At 46.9% G+C, this 22,420-nt stretch overlaps 1 protein-coding gene across 1 annotated transcript in view; it reads left to right on the top strand.

The window, feature by feature from the left end:
- The window catches only part of LOC129708905 (N-fatty-acyl-amino acid synthase/hydrolase PM20D1-like), a 68,804-nt gene that overhangs the window by 12,676 nt on the left and 33,708 nt on the right, over positions 1 to 22,420 (top strand). The window contains exons 2-4 of the mRNA XM_055654959.1: positions 8,820 to 9,052; positions 15,017 to 15,103; positions 19,330 to 19,463. Of these exons, the coding sequence (XP_055510934.1) occupies positions 8,820 to 9,052; positions 15,017 to 15,103; positions 19,330 to 19,463 (454 nt within the window). The remainder of the gene's footprint in view (positions 1 to 8,819; positions 9,053 to 15,016; positions 15,104 to 19,329; positions 19,464 to 22,420) is intronic.

Below are 22,420 nucleotides of genomic sequence, written 5' to 3'. Positions count from 1 at the left end.
GGGGGGGGGAGTCTAGGAGCAGAGGTCACAGCCACAGAAGGAACGGGCGTACTTTTAGGAAGATGAGGAGGAATTCCATTAGTCAGAGGGTGATGAATCTGTGGAATTCATTGCCACAGATGGCGGTGGAGGCCAAGTCAATGGGTATTTTAACAGCGGGGTTTGACAGGTTCATAGAAACATAGAAAATAGGTGCAGGAGTAGTCCATTCGGCCCTTCGAGGTAGCACCGCCATTCAATATGATCATGGCTGATCATCGAAAATCAGTACCCCGTTCCTGCTTTTCCCCATTTCCCTTGATTCCTTTAGCCCTAAGAGCTAAATCTAACGCTCTCTTGTTTGACAGGGCCGATCTTTGCTTGGTCAGCACGCCAGGGGCGTTAACTCACCCCGATTCCAGGCCCAGTTCCACATCCATAGTCAGAAGAAGGGCCCCACCCCGAAACGTCACCTCTCCCATGTTCCCCAGAGATGCTTCCAGACCTGCTGAGTTACAAGGGGACTGCAGATGCAGGTTTACCCAAAAAAAAGCCGCAAAGTGCTGGAGTAACTCAGCGGGTCAGGCAGCATCTCTGGAGAACATGAATAGGTGACGTTTTGGGTCGAGACCTTACTGATTCAGAGCTTTTTTCCCTTGTGTGTATTAACCAGCATCTGCAGTCATTTGCTTCGACATTCTTCCCCCATTCCTATTAGTCCTGAAATATTGGCATTGTGTCTAGATCAGAATGGAAAATGAGCAATGGTTGGCAACATCGCAGCTAACCTTCAGCACTGCTTGGCTCAATGCATCAGTGTATTCGTCCAGAACCACCCGATGTCCCAGCTGCCAATCTCCTTACTTCCCCCTCCCATTCCCACACTGACCTTTCTGTCCTGGGCCTCCTCCATTGTCAGAGTGAGGCCCACCGCAAATTGGAGGAACAGCACCTCATATTTCGCTTGGGTAGTTTACACCCCAGCGGTATGAACACTGACTTCTCCAATTTCAGGTAGTCCGTGCATTCTCCCTCCTTCCCCTCCCTTTCCCAGCTCTCCCATAACCCACTGTCTCCGCCTCTTCCTTTCTTCTTCCCGCCCCCCCTCCCCAGATCAGTCTGAAGAAGGGTCTCGACCCGAAATGTCACCTATTTCCTTCGCTCCATAGATGCTGCCTCACCCACTGAGTTTCTCCAGCATTTTTGTCCACCTTCGATTTTTCCAGCATCTGCAGTTCCTTCTTAAACATGCAGTTCCTTCTCTATTCTCTATTCTATTTTACTCTATCGTAATTCTGGGTTCTATGTTGCAATGGCTTGAACTCCGCGGAAACTGAGCAGGAAGAGGAAGTTTCATTGATACGATGTGAGCTTAAAACCCAGTGGACTTGCTGGCCTGCTGAAATTACCAGAAATTTGCAAAACCACTTAGACAAATGGTTTCCTGCAACGTATTTCAAATAAAAATGATTCTTGGAAGAAGTACGTTGCGGGTTGGTCACTTTTTCAACGTAAAGTCCATGAGCTCCTACCCCAGTCTCGACCAGAAACATCTGATGCCCCAGTTGCCAATCACCTTAATCCCCCTCCCATTCCCACACTGACCTTTCTGTCCTGAGCCTCCTCCATTGTCAGAGTGAGTCCCAACGCAAACTGGAGGAACAGCACCTCATATTTCGCTTGGGCACCTTACACCCCAGTGGTATGAACATTGAACTCTCTCTCTCTCTCCGTCCCTCCCCCACCCTAGTCATCGTCCTAGTTTCAATCCATCTTGTTGAGTCTCATTCTTTGTAACTCATTTTCATCTAGCACCCAGCTAACAAAGGCCTGTCTCCTTTGCCATCGTAACTTTCTTTGCATATCTTTCTTTCAGTTGATCTATATCTCTCTACACTACCATCCATATCAAGGAATCAAGGGATATGGGGGAAAAGCAAGAACGGGGTACTGATTTTAGATGTTTAAGAAGGAACTGCAGATGCTGGAAAATCGAAGGTAGACAAAAATGCTGGATGAACTCAGCGGGTGCAGGCAGCATCTATGGAGGGAAGGAAATAGGTGACGTTTCGGATCGAAACCCTTCTAGTCTGAATCATATTGAATGATTCGGACTATTGAAATCATATTGAAGGGCCGAATGGCCCACTCCTGCACCTATTTTGCTATGTTCTATGCTTTCTATAGCTCTAGTTTCCTTCTCCACCCACTCTCGGTCAGAAGATGGATCTCGATCCGAAACGTCACCTATTCCTTTTCTCCAGAGATGCCGTCTGATGCACTGAGTTACTCCAGCTGTTTGGTGTCTTTATCTATGGATAGATGACGTTTCGGGTCAAGACCCACTTCAGACTGACGGTCCTCTTGTGTATTGAGCAACATCGGCTGTTCTATGCTGGAAGATTCTCCCCTATTAGCCCGGAAATATTGACATTGTGTCTAGATCTTAATGGAGGACCAACAATTCCCGGGATGGCGGGACTGTCGTATGTTGATAGAATGGATCGGCTGGGCTTGTACACTCTGGAGTTTAGAAGGATGAGAGGGCATCTTATTGAAACGTTTAAGATGTGTGTTCAGCTCCTCACCTTGTGTGTGGACTCGATAAGAAGAGTTTAAGTATAAGGGGTCGGCCATTTAGAACGGAGATGAGGAAAAACGTTTTCACACAGAAAGTTGTGAGTCTGTGGAATTCAGAGGGCGGTGGAGGCCAATTCTCTGGAGGCTTTCAAGAGGGAGTTAGATAGAGCTCTTAAAGATAGCGGAGTCGGGGGATATGGGGAGGAGGCAGGAACGGGGTACTGATTGTGGATGATCAGCCATGATCACATTGAATGGCCGTGCTGGCTCGAAGGGCCGAATGGCCTACTCCTGCGTCTATTGTCTATTGTCTATTGCCTTCAGTGTCGTTATTTTGTTTTACGACCACATCTCATGTTTATTTAGAAATCGCAAAACGTTGTGTTCAAAGCAGCGACCTGTCCCAGCTCACATTCATTGCGTTGATTCTAAACTTGAGTCGAATGCTTATCTCCGCCTTTGAAGCCGGATAAAGCACAGAGGGAAATATCCCACTGTGTCCGGTAATTCATCCACAGTAGCCGCAGACTATTCCCATCAGGAATTTGTTTCCACTGAATTTTCATTAATTATTAACCTCCTCTTCAGATAAAGTCTTCTAAAAGATCACTCAGGAACATGAAATATGAACTGATTTTTCTTTCCGAAGATGCTTTGGGAACGGATCTGTTTAAGAAAGAACTGCAGATGCTGGAAAAATCGAAGGTAGACAAAAATGCTGGAGAAACTCAGCGGGTGAGGCAGCATCTATGGAGCGAAGGAATAGGCGACGTTTCGGGTCCAGTCTGAAGGAGGGTCTCGATATACCCGAAACGTCGCCCATTCCTTCTCTCCAGAGATGCTGCCTCACCCGCTGAGTTTCTCCAGCATTATTTGTCTACCTTCTGACCACGGGTGCTGCCTGTACGGAGTTTGTACGTTCCCTCCGTGACATTTCACCGGGATCTCCAGTTTCCTCCCACACTCCAAAGACTTGTAGGTTTGTAGGTTAATTGGCTTGGTGTAATTGTAAATTGTCCCTAGTGTGTGTAGGATAGTGTATGTGTGCGGGGATCGCTGGTCGGCATGGACTCGGTGTGCTGAAGGGCCTGTTTCCACATTTAATCTCTGTATCTCCAAACTAAACTAAACATTTGAAGCGAAATGTGTTCATGTAATCATCCATTGTCTTTCTGCCGGCTGGTTAGCACGCAACAGAAGCCTTTCACTGCCCCTCGGTACACGTGACAATAAACTAGATTAAAGTAAACTAACACAGCCGGAAGTTCACGGTTCTAAGTCATTCCCAATCTGGGAACTACGTTTAGAAAAAATCTTTGTTTAGAATAGACTTGTCCTTGTGTTGTGAGATTGGTCTGGGGAGATCTCCAACTGTTTCTCATGAGGACACAAAGCATTTCTCACTGTCACTTTAACTGCACTGTCTCTGTCTCTGTCTCTGTCTCTGCACTGTCTGGGCCAACAGTTTAAATATATAGCCGAGATAAAAAAAAGGGAAGGAAATCGATTTAAATGTTATCAAAAGACCAGATCCAACTACAAGAGGCAGCTGCACTGGTGCAACGAGTGGTTGCAGATTCTTTGCAGTAAATTTAAGAGGGGCAAAATTTAACCTGTTCAGAGCCACCCAGCCGACGTTAGTTTAAAAGGCCTGTCCCGCGAGCATGCGACTCCATGCGGCAAGCGCAACCTAAGTGACTCCACGCGGCAAGCGCGACCAAGCCAGAAGTGGGGGCCGTGCGGAGGTCGGGTGAGTGACATGAAGTGCGAGCGAAGTCCGCGGGAAGCTCGCGCGTGACGTGAGGCGTTGACGCGGTGCGGCAGGCAGGCCGTTGCCTCGCGGAAATTTTGAACACGGTCAGTTTTTCGGGACCAGCTCCGCACAACTCCATACGGCTCCGGCGCTCGAAGTGGGACCGGCCCCGCGAGGCCGTACGGCTCAAGCGACCACGTTAGGCCGCGCTTGCTTGCCGCGTGGAGTCGCATGCTCGTGGGACAGGCCCTTAACGGCCACAGTTTAAGAATAAGGGGTAAGCCATTTGGAACGGAGATGAGGAAACACTTTTTCACACAGAGAGTTGTGAGTCTGTGGAATTCTCTGCCTCAGGGGGTGGAGGCCGGTTCTCTGGATACTTTCAAGAGAGAGCTAGATCGGGCTCTTAAAGATGGCGGAGTCAGGGGATATGGGGTGAAAGCAGGAACGGGGTACTGATTTGGGGATGATCAACCATGATCGCATTGATTCAAGATTCAAGAGAGTTTATTGTCATGTGTCCCTGATAGGACAATGAAATTCTTGCTTTGCTTCAGCACAACAGAATAGAGAAGGCATAAATTAATTGAATGGCGGTGCTGGCTCGAAGGGCCGAATGGCCTACTCCTGCGCCTATTGTCTATTGTCTATTGTCTGCAAACTAAAGTAAACCCATTGTGCTGGAATGGGCTTAACTTCAGATCTGTTTAATGTTTTTTGTATTGTGGTTGGTATGGTTACACTCATTTCTTTATGAATCATTAATGCCTTGGGCAGCCCATGTTACAATCCTACACCGCACACACAATATGTAGCATATTACCACATGACAAGTGGAGATATGAGCAGGGAGGTTATGGCTGGAAACTCACTGCAAACGGACAGTTTTTTAAATTATATTGCATTGCCTCAAGAGGCCCTAATGTGCTCAAATATGAATTGTAAGGATGTGCAACATACTCAAAAACTCTGTGCCATGTATGATGTTATTATGAAATGTCTCAATGCTTCCAGTGAAGCCTTCTGTAAAAGTAAATGTAAGGTACCCAACATTAGACCTGGGTGGAATGAGTTTGTGAATGAGCAGTACGCTGAGGCAAGAGTGGCCTTTAGACTCTGGTCAGAGGCAGGTAGGCATAGACAGGGGGCATTGTTAGATATGAAAAAAACGCACAAATGCTAGAGTTAAATATGCACTTCGTGTTATTAAGAAAAATGAAAACACATTGAGAGCAGACTCGCTTGCCAGGAAGCTACAGAACAACAACCTTACTAACTTCTGGAAAGAGGTCAAAGTAATGAATAACAGCAAAACACCCCTACCGTCTGACATTGAAGGGGTTAGTAGCCCAGAAAAAAATAGCTGACAGTTGGCGTGAGCACTACTGTAACCTTTTTAACTGTATTAAAAGTAACCCAGTTAGAATCAATCATGAACATATTGATCTCTCAGCAGATATGATAGTTAGGGCAGCAGATGTTTATGATGCCATTAACATGTTGGATAACAACAAAGCCTGTGGTATGGACTGCATTACTGCAGAGCATCTAAAATATGCCAGCTATAAGCTCTGCCCTTTGCTTTCCATGTGTCCTGCCATGCTTTAATGGTTGTCTGGTTCATGGTGTCCTGCCAAATGCTATTATGTCTGTAATGTTAGTGCCTGTGATTAAAGATAAGGCTGGTAGGCTCAACAGTATTGACAATTATCGACCTATTGCATTAGCCAGTATCTTGTCTAAAGTACTGGAGAGAATACTGCTAACAAAGCTAGAAATGTATGTCCTTACTACTGACAATCAGTTTGGGTTCAAAAGAAAACATGGAACTGACCTGTGTATCTCTGCTCTTAAAGAGATTGTGTTCAGGTACACAAGCCTGAATTCATCTGTATTCCTATGTTTTATTGATGCGTCCAAGGCATTTGATAGAATTAATCATGAACAATTGTTTGTAAAATTGCTAGATAGAGGTGCCCCTAAATTTTTAGTGAGAATTTTAGTGTTTTGGTATGCCCATCAAACGTTTCAGGTTAAATGGGACAATGTTGTATCTGCTCCATTCTGTGTTAGTAACGGAGTGCGGCAAGGAGGAATTTTGTCTCCTATTTTATTTAATGTTTATATGGATGAATTATCAAATCAGTTAAATAGGTTAAAAACTGGCTGTCTTGTGGGCAACACTATTGTTAATCATCTGATGTATGCAGACAACCTGGTCCTGCTCTGTCCATATAGTGCTGGGCTGCAGCAGATGCTGAAGGTGTGCTCTCAGTATGACCTTGATTATGACATAAAGTATAACGCTAAGAAAAGCCGCATAATGATAGTTAGAAGCGCTGAGGACAGGGAATCAACTTTTCCGACCTTTTATTTGTCAGACAGTCCTCTTGCAGTGTGTGAGGAAATTAAATACCTAGGTCATGTCATATCCGATGACTGGACGGATGACAAAGACCTCTACCGACAGCGCTGTAACATTTATTTTCAAGCTAACACACTTATAAGGAAGTTTTCTATGTGCTCTGACTCTGTGAAGTGTTCCTTGTTCAGAACCTATATCACACCGTTATATACTGCTCAATTGTGGTCGAACTATAAGAAAAAGAGTATGCAGAGGCTGAAGGTAGCATACAATGATGCAATGAGGTTGCTGCTGCGTGTCCCTGGGTGGCATAGTGCCAGTCAATTGTTTGTGCCCACTAGAGTGCCAACCTGTGAGGCACTCTTAATACAGCTGATGTTTAGTGTGTCGCCTGGACAAGGCAGAGAACCACATCATTGAAGCCCTAGTCAGCCCTCTGAAAAGTTGCTATAGATTCACTTCTAGGCTACGAAGGCATTGGTGCAATCGCGTGTATATCTTATAGGCTAATATGCAATTTTTAATGTATTTTTTGTATCTCCTTATACTGTATGATGTGTTATATGGACCTGTGTCTGAAATAAAGCTTTATTATTATATATATGATCTTCTTAAAGGGAAATCCTGGTTTAGTCTGCATGCAAGGCCGTGTGTAAACAGGCCAACATTTCCAAACCATTTTTTTGGTTCGAAGGGCCGAATGGCCTTCTCCTGCCCCTAGTGTCTATTGTCTGTACTCGGGTTATGGCTAATAGTGAAAAAAAAAAAAGTGTTGTAGGAAGGAACTGCAGCTGCTGGTTTTAATCGAAGATAGACACAAAATGCTGGAGTAACTCAGCGGGACAGGTAGCATCTCTGGATAGAAGGAATGGGTGGCGTCTCGACCCAAAACGTCACCCATTTCCTTTTCTCCAGAGATGCTGCCTGACCCGTTGAGCTACTTACGTACTTTGGGTCTCTCCAAAGTTTAAAGGAGATGTGCGGGGCCAATTTCTTTACACAGTGGTGGGTGGTGGGTGCCTGGAACGCGCTGCCTGGGGTGGAGGTTGAAGCACACATGATGGTGAGATGGATATGGTTGGGCACATGGATATGGAGGGATATGGATCTCGTGCAGGTAGATAAGGGATGGTCTTGGCATTATGTTCGGCACATACATTGTGGGCTGAAGGGCCTGTTCTGGTGCTGTCTGTTCTATGTACCTGAATGCAGCTGATAAATAGTGCAAAGTGTGCACTAACCCCTCCTAGGTTTTGTGCGATGAAATAATGATTAATGTACGGGGATTCTTAGAATAAAGGGTAGGTCATTTAAGACTGGGGTGAGAAAAACAACGTTTTCACCCAGAGAGTTGTGAATTTGTGGAATTCCCTGCCACAGAGGGCAGTGGAGGCCAAGTCAGTGGATGCATTTAAGAGAGAGTTAGATAGAGCTCTAGGGGCTGGTGGAGTCAAGGGATATGGGGAGAAGGCAGGCACGGGGTTATTGATAGGGGACGATCAGCCATGATCACAATGAATGGCCGTGCTGGTTCGAAGGGCCGAATGGCCTCCTCCTGCACCTATTTTCTATGTTTCTATGTAACAAAAAGACCAAACCAATGCCCCCAAGTCTATGTAGTTCCGACTGCCTGAAGTTTCGACCCGAAACGTCACCTATCCATGTTCTCCACAGATGCTGCCTGACCCGCTGAGTTATGGTGCAGCAGCATCTATGGAGCTAAGGAAATAGGCAATGTTTCGGGCCGAAATCCTTCTGGAAATAGGCAACGTTTCGGGCCGAAACCCTTACGGGTTTCGGCCCGAAACGTTGCCTATTTCCTTAGCTCCCTAGATGCTGCCTGACCCGCTGAGTTACTCCAGCACTCTGTGAAACGTCACCTATCCATGTTCTCCACAGATGCTGCCTGACCCGCTGAGTTACTCCAGCACTCTGTGAAACGTCACCTATCCACGTTCTCCACAGATGCTGCCTGACCCACTGAGTTACTCCAGCACTCTGTGTCCCTATCTACGCTGTATCTGCAAACCAAACAGAACTAGTGTACTTGGGTGGCTGAGGGTGGGCAGGGAGTGAATGGGCCGAAGGGCCAGTTTGTATGCCATGCCTCTCTATTGACTCCGTTTCCTTGTGTCCTTGCAGCCTTCCCAGCCGTGTTTTCCTCGCGTGTGGTGCAGCACGAGACCATTGCCAACTACAGCCATCTGTTCACCGTCCGCGGGTCAAACAGCTCTCTGCAGCCCTACCTGCTGACGGCCCACCTGGACGTTGTTCCTGCCGTCGCTGGAGAGTGGGAGGTCCCACCGTTCTCCGCGGAGGAGCACCACGGCTTCATATACGGACGGGGAACCTTGGACGACAAGCTGTCTGTCATGGTATTGTACCATATAACCATATAACCATATAACAATTACAGCACGGAAACAGGCCATCTCGGCCCTACAAGTCCGTGCCGAACAAATTTTTTTCCCCTTAGTCCCACCTGCCTGCACTCGTACCATAACCCTCCATTCCCTTCTCATCCATATGCCTATCCAATTTATTTTTAAATGATACCAACGAACCTGCCTCCACCACTTCCACTGGGAGCTCATTCCACACCGCTACCACTCTCTGCGTAAAGAAGTTCCCCCTCATATTACCCCTAAACTTCTGTCCCTTAATTCTGAAGTCATGTCCTCTTGTTTGAATCTTCCCTATTCTCAAAGGGAAAAGCTTGTCCACATCAACTCTGTTGTGTACCCAAACACTCTGCCTTCTCTTCCTTAAACCAGCTCGGGTGTGGGGGCCTTTACCTTGATCGATGGGCAGCAGCTCTGGAGGGGAAGGGATGGGTGACGTCTCGGAGTTGAGACCCTTCTTCAGACTGAGAGTCAGGGGAGAGGGAAACACTGAGATCTGGAATATATAATCAAATAAGTCTCCTTAGAGATAGATGGAGGGATAGAGGGATAGATAGATAGAGGGATAGATAGATAGAGGGATAGATAGATAGATGGATGGAGTGATAGATGGATGGAGAGCTAGATAGAGAGATGGAGAGATAGATAGAGAGATAGATAGAGAGAGAGAGAGAGAGAGAGAGAGAGAGATGGATGGAGGGATAGAGGGAGGGATAGAGGGAGGGATGGAGGGGTGGAGGGATGGATGGATAGATGGATAGATAGATGGATAGATAGATGGATAGATAGATGGATAGATAGATGGATAGATAGATGGATAGATAGATGGATAGATAGATGGATAGATGGATAGATGGATAGATGGATAGAGGGATAGAGGGATAGAGATAGATATATAGATAGATAGATAGATAGATAGATAGATAGATAGATAGATAGATAGATAGATAGATAGATAGATAGATAGATGGATAGAGGGATAGAGGGATAGATGGATAGAGGGATAGATAGATAGATAGATAGATAGATAGATAGATAGATAGATAGATAGATAGATAGATAGATAGATAGATAGATAGATAGATAGATAGATAGAGGGATAGATAGATAGAGAGAGAGATGGATGGATAGAGGGAGGGATAGAGGGATAGATAGATAGATAGATAGATAGATAGATAGATAGATAGATAGATAGATAGATAGATAGAGGGATAGATAGAGGGATAGATAGATAGATAGATAGATAGATAGACAGACAGACAGACAGACAGACAGACAGACAGACAGATAGATAGACAGACAGACAGATAGATAGATAGACAGACAGATAAAGCTGGAGTAACTCAGCGGGTAAAGCAGCATCTCTGGAGAGAAAGAATGGGTGACGTTTCGGGTCGAGACCCTTCAAAGATAGATCAGCCCTGAATAGGGCAGAGTGGACTCGAAGGGTCTCGACACGAAACATCGCCCATTCCTTCCCTCCAGAGATGCTGCCTCACCCGCTGAGTACTCCAGCATTTTGTGTCTACCTTTGATTTAAACCAGCATCTGCAGGGAGAGAGGGAGAGGGGGAGAGGGAGAGAGAGAGAGACATGTACACACTGAACATTTTGCTGTATATTACGGGTTTTACAGAGTATTATGTTTCCATGTCTGTTGAGCTACTACAAGTAATAATCTCATTGTTATCGGGACAGATGGCAATGACATACTTTTGACTCGCCACTGTAAATTAAAGTTATTGTCGACATAGGCAGCACAAGGCCAGATATTTCTGGTGCTTCTATTAATCCGGCAGAATGCTGTGTCAGCGGTTTATCCGCGGGGCAGAATCTACCGCGACTCGTCAGTTGCTTTGTTAGTGATTGTGCACCGTTCAGAGCAGACAGGAACCGAAGATAAACACAAAATGCTGGAGTAACTCAGCGGGACGGGCAGCATCTCTGGAGAGAAGGAACGGGTGACGGCAAAGAAGGGTCTCGACCAGAAACGTCACCCATTCTTTCCCTCCAGTGATGCTGCCTGTCCCGCTGAGTTACTCCAGCATTTTGTGCCTGTCTCAAGAGTGTTCAAATGTCTTTTGTCCCTTAAACGGAACAATACAATTCTTCCTTGCAGCAACATCTCAGGCATGTCGACACATAGAAACATAGAAACATAGAAATTAGGTGCAGGAGTAGAGGCCATTCGGCCCTTCGAGCCTGCACCGCCATTCAATATGATCATGGCTGATCATCCAACTCAGTATCCCGTACCTGCCTTCTTTTCATACCCCCTGATCCCTTTAGCCACAAGGGCCACATCTAACTCCCTCTTAAATATAGCCAATGAACTGGCCTCAACTGGCTTCAAATAGGGCCGAAACCCAAAGGAAATAGGCAACGTTTCGGGTCGAAACCCGAAGGGTTTCGGGACGAAACGTTGCCTATTTCCTTCGCTCCATAGATGCTGCTGCACCCACTGAGTTTTTGGCTGATCATCCAACTCAGTATCCCGTACCTGTCTTCTCTCCATACCCCCTGATCCCCTTAGCCACAAGGACACACTACTCAGAGATAGCAGAACAAGGACACACTACAAGGACACACTACTCATAGATAGCCGAACAAACCAAAAATAACCAATTATCAATCCCAATATTATTGCAAAAAGCCCACAGTCCGTCATGCAATCAATAGAGTTTGTCGTTCATACTTTAGTTGATGTCTGTAGGGTTCAAGAGCCTGTTGTAGGAAGGAACTGCAGATGCTGGTTTACACCGAAGATACACACAAAATGCTGGAGTAACTCAGCGGGACAGGCAGCGTCTCTGGAGAGAAGGAATGGGTGACGTTTCGGGTCGAGACCCTTCCTCAGACTGGCGAAGAATATTTAAGAATAAGGGGTAAGCCATTTAGAACGGAGGCGAGGAAACACTTTTTCTCACAGAGAGTTGTGAGTCTGTGGAATTCTCTGCCTTGGAGGGCGGTGGAGGCCAGTTCTCTCGATACTTTCAAGAGAGAGTTAGATAGGGCTCTTAAAGATAGCGGAGTCAGGGGATATGGGGAGAAGGCAGGAACGAGGCACTGATTGGGGATGATCAGCCATGATCACAGTGAATGGCGGTGCTGGCTCGAGGGGCCGAATGGCCCACTCCTGCACCTAATTTCTGTTTCTATGTTTCTCTCCAGAAGCCGGCTCTGGAGAGAATCCAGATATATAAAAAAAAGTTGCACATGTGTACTGACATGTACACGAAACATGCATGCTCAAAACTTCATCACAACATTCTCTGCTGCTCAGTTCTGAACATCTGGTGCTCTCCCCCATCCTCCCAGCTAGGAGTGACAAAAAAAATGAAGAATAGAAAAATTATTAGAATAATTATATAGTTATATTAGAATAATATCTATAATAGGAAAGGTAGGAGAAACCCAGCGGGCTGTGCAGCATCTATGGAGCAAAGGAATAGGTCGAGACCCTTAAGATCTGCCCCGGTACTGACCTCCCCAACATCAAAGGGATCTACAAGAGACGCCGTCCCAAAAAGGCAGCCACACACTCACTTCACTCCGCCATCGGGAAGAAGGTTCAGGAGTCTAGCAACCATGACCTTCAGAGCAACAAACATCAGGCTCTTGAACACAGACAATTATCTACATTTCCTTGATCACCGTCTGCTTTGATGTCGTTTTCACACCTTACCCTTCCATATCTCTAGTTTCTCTCTCCGCTGACTCTCTGACTGAAGAAGGGTCTCCGACCCTTCATCTATGGAGCGAAGGAATGGGTGAAGAAGAGTCTCGACCCTTCTTCACCCATTCCTTCGCTCCATAGATGCTGCCTGTCCCGCTGAGTTACTCCAGCATTTTGTGTGTATCTTCGGTGTAAACCAGCATCTGCAGTTCCTTCCTACACAGGCTCTTGAACCCTAGAGACATCAACTAAAGTATGAACTACAAACTCTATTGATTGCACGACAGACTTTGGGCTTTTTGGAATAATAGTGGATTGATAATTGTTTATTTTTAGTTTGTTCTGCGGTCTATGAGTAGTGTGTCGACAGGCCTGAGATGTTGCTGCAAGGAAGAATTGTATTGTCCCGTTTATGGGACAATAGACACTTAAACACTCTTGAGCCCCCCTTTCCTTGATCATTGTTGTTTTTTGCACATCTTTCATAGAAACATAGAAACATAGAAATTAGGTGCAGGAGTAGGCCATTCGGCCCTTCGAGCCTGCACCGCCATTTAATATGATCATGGCTGATCATCCAGCTCAGTATCCCGTACCTGCCTTCTCTCCATACCCTCTGATCCCCTTGGCCACAAGGGCCACATCTAACTCCCTCTTAAATGTAGCCAATGCACTGGCCTCAACTACCCTCTGTGGCAGAGATTTTCAGAGATTCACCACTCTCTGTGTGAAAAAAGTTCTTCTCATCTCGGTTTTAAAGGATTTCCCCCTTATCCTTAAGCTGTGACCCCTTGTCCTGGACTTCCCTAACATCGGGAACAATCTTCCTGCATCTAGCCTGTCCAACCCCTTAAGAATTTTGTAAGTTTCTATAAGATCCCCTCTCAATCTCCTAAATTCTAAAGAGTATAAACCAAGTCTATCCAGTCTTTCTTCATAAGACAGTCCTGACATCCCAGGAATCAGTCTGGTGAACCTTCTCTGCACTCCCTCTATGGCAAATCTGTTCATTCATTTGTTCTTTGTAGCGTCTATATCTCTCGTTTCCCTTCACCCTGACTCTCAGTCTGACGAAGGGTCTCGACCCAAAACGCCACCCATTCCTTCCCCCCAGAGATGCTGCCCGTCCCGCTGAGTTACTCCAGCAGTTTGTGTCTATCCTCGGTGTAAACCAGCATCTGCAGCTGCTTCCTGCTTGGCTCCGAGTTGATTATTTTCGCCGGCTTAGCGAGAGTGTTTTGGAGCAATGGAAACGTAAACAGTGACTAACTCGAAAATTGCTTAATTCACGAAGCAAATGCCATCCAAGTTTCATATTTTCTTTAAAGGGGATTTGGCATCCAACAGGAGGAATCAAGGACATTAATAATCTGCTGAGCTTAGAACTCGTGGCTCATGTGGGAATTAATAACAAATGATTCTATGCATCTACATTTCTGGTACGAGAAATGTTGCTGTTCATTAACATGTGGGTTATAGCGTTAGATTTAATTGCCAGAACATTCACTATTATGGGCAACACGGGGGCAAAGGGATAGAGTTACTGCCTCACAGCGCCGGAGACCAGGGTTCAATCCTGACTACGGGTGCTGCCTGTTTAACAAGGATTTGATTATAGGAGCAGGGAGGTTCTACTGCAGTTGTACAGGGTACAGTGAGACCACACCTGGAGTATTGCGTACAGTTTTGGTCTCCTAAACTGAGGAAAGACATTCTTGCCGTAGAGGGAGTACAGAGAAGGTTCACCAGACTGATTCCTGGGATGTCAGGAATTTGATATGAAGAAAGACTGGATAGACTCGGCTTGTACTTGCTAGAATTTAGAAGATTGAGGGGGAACTTATAGAAACTTACAAAATTCTTAAGGGGTTGGACAGGCTAGATGCAGGAAGATTGTTCCCGATGTTGGGGAAGTCCAGAACAAGGGGTCATAGTTTAAGGATAAGGGGGAAATCCTTTAGGACCGAGATGAGGAAAACTTTTTTCACACAGAGAGTGGTGAATCTCTGGAATTCTCTGCCGCAGAAGCTAGTTGAGGCCACAGTTCATTGGCTATATTTAAGAGGGAGTTAAATGTGGCCCTTGTGGCTAAAGGGATCAGGGGGTATGGAGAGAAGGCAGGTACAGGATACTGATTGGGAATGATCAGCCATGGCGGTGCTGTCTCGAAGGGCCGAATGGCTCTACTCCTGTACCTATTGTCTAAAGTCTAACAATTTGGTAAAATGGTTCTTGAATCCGAGTGATGTTTCTTTTCCTCAGGGAATTCTCCAAGGCCTGGAATTGCTGTTGAACCGAGGCTACACGCCACAGCGATCGTTCTACATTGGATTAGGTCACGATGAAGAGGTGAGTAGACCACAAGCTGGAATGATAGACAGCCTGGCCGTCCCCACCTGCCCCCAGCCCACTGACCCCACACTGACCATCGAACATATTCATGTTCTAGCCATTCAGCCCATCGAGTCCACTCTGCCAGACTCAGGGCTAATCTACCTTTGAAGGGTCTCGACCCGAAACGTCACCCATTCCTTCTCTCCAGAGATGCCGCCTGTCCCGCTGAGTTACTCCAGCTTTTTGTGTCTATCTTTTCCCCTCAACCCCATTCTCCTGCCCTCTCCCCATAACCCCTGACGCCCGTGCTAATCAAGAACCCGTCAAACTGCATGTTCGAAAATATCAATAGACAATAGATGCAGGAGTAGGCCATTCGGCCCTTCGGGCCAGCACCGCCATTCAATGTGATCGTGGCTGATCATCCACTGACTTGGCCTCCGCAGCCGTCTGTGGCAATGAATTCCACAGATTCACCACCCTCTGACTGAAGAAGTTCCTCCTCACCTCCTTCCTAATGGTAAGTCCTTTTATTCTGAGACTGTGGCCCTTGGTCCTAGACTTTCCCACCAGTCTGCACTAACCAAGTGATCAACCTATATTGCATCTTCCTATTTACCCTATCCCTGATCCTTGTCATTTTAAACATCTCATTTAACTACCCTTCAGTTCCAAAGAAAATAGCCCCAAACAATCCAATATTCTGTTATTTACAGTTTCTTTTGTCAAGTTTGCTTTAGAGTTTACAGATAGAGCGCAGAAACAGGCCCTTCGGCCCCCCGAGTCCGTGCCGACCAGCGATCCCCGCACACTGACACTATCCTACACATTAGGGATGATTGACAATCTAACCAAAGTTACCAAGGACAATCAGCATCACAAACCTGCACGTCTTTGTAATGTGGGAGGAAACCAGAGCACCCGGAGGAAACCCACGTGGTCACGGGGAGAACGTGCAAACTCCACACAGACAGCACCCGAGGTCAGGATGGAACCCGGGTCTGTGGTGCTGTGTGAGGCAGCGGCTCTACCCGCTGCATCTTTGTGTCTCCCAGGTAGTTATTCACCTGTGCAGGGTCTCACCTGGTCTTGTGGTGCCCTGTATAGGTCAATAAGCACTGGTGAGATGGGATAAGGGGTTAATGTGTAGGGAAGGAACTGCAGATGCTGGTTTAAACTGAAGATAGACACAAAAAGCTGGAGTAACTCAGCGGGACAGGCAGCATACCCGGAGCCAAGGAAAGCGGGATGTTTTCGGATCGAAAGCCTTCTTCATAATGTTAGTCTGCACACCATCAAAATAAAGTTAGATTATTTCATGTTTAGAGGATATGGGAGGAAGATCAAAGAGTCACAGAGTGATACAGTGTTGAAACAGGCCCTTCGGCCCAACTTGCCCACTCTGGCCAACATGTCCCAGTTACACTAGTCCCACCTGCCCGCGTTTGGCCCTCCAATCCTGTCCTAACCATGTACCTGTCCAACTGTCTCTTAAATGATGGGATAGTCCCAGCCTCAACTACCTCCTCTGGCAGCTTGTCCCACACACCCACCACCCTTTGTGTGAAAAAGTTACCCCTCAGATTCCTATTCAATCTTTCCCCCTTCACCTTAAACCCATGTCCTCTGGTCCTCGATTCCCCTACTCTGGGCTAGAGGCTCTGTGCATCTACCCGATCTATTCCTCTCATGATTTTGTACACCTCTATAAGATCACCCCTCATCCTCCTGCGCTCCAAGGAATAGAGACCCAGCCTGCTCAACCTCTCCCTGTAGCTCACACCCTGTAGCCCTGACAACAGCAAGGGGGAAGGGTGGAATTCTGCCAGTCAACTGGGAACAGATATCCTTGGGTGTTTTAAAAATAGAAAGGAATTCTCCTTCAGTTTCCTTACTTCCCGCACCCAAGGTCAACAAATCACAGACATTTGCGTTGATGATTCGACTTATTTGTCCACAAAATTACGGGCGATGGTTTTGTAAAAAAACGGTCCGTTTGAAGCGATGCTTTTTGACTCGGCATTTGCTACGAGTATGAGTCATTGGAAGGTCTTGGAAAGAGTGTTTCTCCGAGAATTCCCCACTGCCTCTTCTCCGTTGCTATGAACACTAGAACACAAACCAACACTGGCAATAATACTTAGTCCAGCGGGCTCGGAGCACCAGGCTCCTGTGTATTGCGTGATACCAAGAAATAACTTAATAGATTCAAGATTCAAGATTCAAGAGTTTATTGTCATGTGTCCCAGATAGGACAATGAAATTCTTGCTTTGCTTCAGCACAACAGAATATAGAAGGCATGAATACAGAACAGATCAGTTCGTTGTCTCTGTACTGTACACTGACAATGACAATTAAAATTGAATCTGAGATCAGTGTGTCCATATACCATTGTATAAATATATACACACATGAATAAATAAACTGATAAAGTGCAAATAGACAGATAATGGGCTATTAATGTTCAGAGTTTTGTTTGAGTTGAGTTTAATAGCCTGATGGCTGTGGGGAAGGAGCTGTTTCTGAACCTGGACGTTGCAGTCTTCAGGCTCCTGTACCTTCTACCTGAAGGTAGCAGGGAGATGAGTGTGTGGCCAGGATGGTGTGGGTCCTTGACGATACTGCCAGCCTGTTTGAGGCAGCGACTGTGATAGATCCCCTCGATGGTAGGGAGGTCAGAGCCGATGATGGACTGGGCAGTGGTCACTACTTTCTGCAGTCTTTTTCGCTCCAGGGCGCTCAAGTTGTCGAACCAAGCCACGATGCAACCGGTCAGCATGCTCTCTACTGTGCACCTTTAGACGTTCGAGAGAGTCCTCCTTGACAAACTGACTCTCCATAATCTTCTCAGGAAGTAGAGGCGCTGATGTCCTTTCTTTATAATTGCATCAGTGTTCTCGGACCAGGAGAGATCTTCAGAGATGTGCACGCCCAGGAATTTGAAGCTCTTGACCCTTTCCACTGTGGGTCCCGTTTATATAAATAAATAAAAAACAAATAGACAGATAAATAAATAAATGAACAACAGGAATTGTGGAATTAGTTTAGTTTAAGTTGAAAGGAGCAGAATTAGGCCATTCGGCCCTTCGATTCTAGTCCACCGCTCCGTCATGGCTCATCTACCTTTCCCTCTTAACCCCATTCTCCTGCCTTCTCCCCGAAAAACCCCCGACACTCGTACTAATCAAGAATCTATCTCTGCCTTAAAATATCCATCGACTTGTGGCCTCCACAGCCGTCTGTGGCAAAGAATTCCACAGACTCACCACCCTCTGACTAAAGAAATTCCTCCTCATCTCCTTCCTAAAGGAACGTCCTTTAATGTTGAGCCTGCGCCCTCTGGTCCTAGACTCTCCCACGAGTGGAAACATCCTCTCCACATGCATTCTATCCAGGCCCAATGGTAGGGTTGGTGCCTTACAGCTCCTGAGACCCAGGTTCAATCCTGACTACGAGTGTTGTCTGCACGGAGTTTGCACGTTCTCCCTCCGGGTGCTCCGGTTTCCTTCCACACTCCAAAGACATCCAGGATTGTAGGTGAAATGGCTTTGGTAAGATTGTAAAATTGGCTTTGAAATGACAGAATACTGTTAGTGTACGGGGTGATCGCTGGTCGGCGCGGGCTCGGCGGGCCGCAGGACCCACTGCTTTACACTGTACCTCGGTGCACGTGACAACGAACTCAACTGAACAGTCCTGTTTCCACTCCGTATCTCTAATGTCTAAAGTAATGTTGAAATTAGATTCTAAAGCCCAAAGATGGTGCCAGACCCGCTGAGGTACACCAGCTCTCTGTGTTGTCCTTGTTGTGAGGTTCGGTGTTGGCTGGTTGTGAAAGGGGCTACTTGAATGCATTGGCCTCTTCAAGGTCGGGTCAGGGGGAGGGGGAGTTCCCCCAGCCACGGGTACCATGTAATCCCGTGCTACCTGCTCCATAGTCAGATAGTCGGCGACTAAACCGTCTCCCCACCTGGTTTGCCAGGTGAGGAGGGGGCTGTGGACCCCCAGCAGGACCAAAAACAAGACCCGTCAAAGGATGGACGAGCTTCTAGCGAGCCAACGGCCATCTGCACTTCAGTAGAAATTGCGATCACTGTCGTACACGGCATTGTAAGGCACCGTGCCCTGTGATGTTTCTAACGATGATGGTGGTGATGGTGATGGTGGTGATGGTGGTGATGGTGGTGGTGATGGTGGTGATGGTGATGGTGATGATGATTTGTTTCTTCCTGATGTTCAGGTTGGAGGGAACAGCGGAGCCAAGAACATCGCCTCCGTCTTGCTGTCCCGAGGAGTGAAGATCGCCTTCCTCCTGGATGAGGGGTCAGCCATATTGGAGGGCGTTATACCAGGATTGGAGAAACAGGTTGCAGTGTAAGTACCTCAGGAAGGATAGTTACGGGAAAGATGTTGTCAAGCTTGAAAGGGTTCAGAAAAGATTTACGAGGATGTTGCTAGGACTACAGGGTGTGAGCTATAGGGAGAGGTTGAGCAGGCTGGGTCTCTATTCTTTGGAGTGCAGGAGGATGAGGGGGGATCTTATAGAGGTGTACAAAATCATGAGAGGAATAGATGCACAGAGTGTCTTGCCCAGAGTAGGGGAATCGAGGACCAGAGGACATGGGTTTAAGGTGAAGGGGGAAAAGATTGAATAGGAATCTGAGGGGTAACTTTTTCACACAAAGGGTGGTGGGTGTGTGGAACAAGCTGCCAGAGGAGGTAGTTGAGGCTGGGACTATCCCATCGTTTAAGAGACAGTTGGACAGGTACATGGATAGGACAGGATTGGAGGGCCAAACGCGGGCAGGTGGGACTAGTGTAGCTGGGACATGTTGGCCAGTGTGGGCAAGTTGGGCCGAAGGGCCTGTTTCAACACTGTATCACTCTGTGACTCTTTGATCTTCCTCCCATATCCTCTAAACATGAAATAATCTAACTTTATTTTGATGGTGTGCAGACTAACATTATGAAGAAGGCTTTCGACCCAAAACATCCCCCTTTCCTTGGCTCCGGGTATGCTGCCTGTCCCGCTGAGTCTCTTAGGGGGGGTGGGTCTATGGAACAAGCTGCCAGAGGAGGTAGCTGAGGCAGGGACTATAGCAATATTTAACAAAACATTTGGATAGGAAAGGTTTAGAGGAATATGGACCAAATGTAGACAGGTGGGACAAGTTTATTTTTGAGATACAACGAGAAACAGGCCCTTCGGCCCACCGAGTCCTTGCTGGCCAGCGATCCCTGCACTATTACACGATCCTAAACACACTAGGGGCAATTTCCAATGATACCAAGACAATTAACCTACAAACATGTATGACTTTGGAGTGTGGGAGGAAATCGGACATCCCGGAGAAAACCCACGCAGGTCACAGTGAGAATGTACAAACTCCGTACAGACAGTACCCATAGTCAGGATCGAACCTGGGTCTCTGGCGCCGTGAGACAGCAACGTTACCGCTGCACCACCGTGCCGGTAAGATGGGGCATCTTGGTCGGCATGGACAAGTTGGGCCGAAGGGCCTGTTTCCGTGCTGTGGGACTCTATGGCTCTGACCCACAGCTGCAAGCTTTATGTTGGCTGATATTTCAGTGAAGTACCATAACCCCATCTGGAAACGTTCTGGAGAGCTTCACCAATGTGCTGGCCAACATTTCTCCCCGACCTGTCATCACCGGGAGAACATATCTGATTGTTTGTTGTGGTGGATGAGATCAAAGTGGATTCTTAGCTATCAATTCTCCTTCTGTAGCCAACAAAAACAACTTGCTCGAATGTAGAATAAAACAGACATCCTGAAACCATTCAACGTTAGGCCAGCACGGTAGAGTCGCTGCCTCACAGCGCCAGAGACCCGGGTTCAATCCTGACTACGGACGCTGTCTGTACGTTCTCCCCGTGACCTGCGTGGGTTTTCTCCGGGTGCTCCGGTTTCCTCCCACACTCCAAAGACGTGCAGGTTTGTAGGTTAATTGGCTTTGGGTACGATTGTAAATTACAGTCATAGAATGATACAGTGTGGAAACAGGCCCTTCGGCCCAACTCGCCCACACCGGCCAACGTGTCCCAGCTACACTAGTCCCACCTGCCTGCGCTTGGTCCATATCCCTCCAAACCTGTCATATCCATGTGTTTAAGAAGGAACTGCAGATGCTGGAGAATCGAAGGTACACAAAAGCCTGGAGAAACTCAGCCGCCCACCCCTGCCCCCGATCAGTCTGAAGAAGGGTTTCGGCCCGAAACGTTGCCTATTTCCTTCGCTCCATAGATGCTGCTGCACCCGCTGAGTTTCTCCAGCCTTGCTGTCCTATCCATGTACTGTTTCTTAAACGTTGGGATAGTCCCAGCCTCAACTACCTCTTCTGGAAGCTTGTTCCACACACCCACCACCCTTTGTGTGAAAAAGTTAGTCAAAAGTCAAAAGTCAAGAGAGTTTTATTGTCACGTGTCCCGGATAGGACAATGAAACTCTTGCTTGCTGCAGCACAACACAATATGTCAACATAATGCAGAAGATGATGGTGATAAAAAATTCAGTGTGTCTATTGACCATAGACCATATATATATACACACAATAAATAAACGGATGAAGTCAAGTCAAGTCAAGTCAAGTTTATTTGTCACATACACGTACGAGATGTGCAGTGAAATGAAAGTGGCAATGCTCGCGGAACAAAACAACCAAACAAATTATAAACACAATCATAACACACATATTATTTTACATAATAAATAATAGAAGGAAAAACGTTCTGTACAGTTAGTCCCTGGTGAGAAAGGCGTTTACAGTCCGAATTGCCTCTGGGAAGAAACTCCTTCTCAACCTCTCCGTTCTCACTGCATGGCAACGGAGGCGTTTGCCTGACCGTAGCGGCTGGAACAGTCTGTTGCAGGGGTGGAAGAGGTCTCTCATGATTTTGTTTGCTCTGGAGTTGCACCTCCTGTTGTATAGTTCCTGCAGTGCAATGAAGTACAATAGGCTGTAATGGTTCAGAGTTTGTTGGATGTCGTGTTTAATAGCCTGATGGCTGTGGGGAAGTAGCTATTCCTGAACCTCGATACCCCGGAGATTCCCATTAAATCTTTACCACGTTCACCTTGAAATTGTCCCCAGTGTGTGCAGGATAGCGTCAGTGTATCGGGCGATTGCTGGTCGGCGCGGACTCGGTGGGCTATTCCCCATATCCTGTATCTGTGCACTGTAGACGCCTCGATTGTAATCATGTGTAGTCTAGCCTTCTGCTGACTGGATAGCGTGCAGTACAGTGGGGGCGGAGAGGATGATGCCACTGGTGCAAGAGTCCCGGAACAGAGAGCGCAGCCTGAGAACGA

Source organism: Leucoraja erinacea, chromosome 24 (assembly GCF_028641065.1).
Source record: "Leucoraja erinacea ecotype New England chromosome 24, Leri_hhj_1, whole genome shotgun sequence".
Classification (NCBI taxonomy): domain Eukaryota; kingdom Metazoa; phylum Chordata; class Chondrichthyes; order Rajiformes; family Rajidae; genus Leucoraja; species Leucoraja erinaceus.
This window is presented reverse-complemented; position numbering and strand designations above follow the sequence as displayed.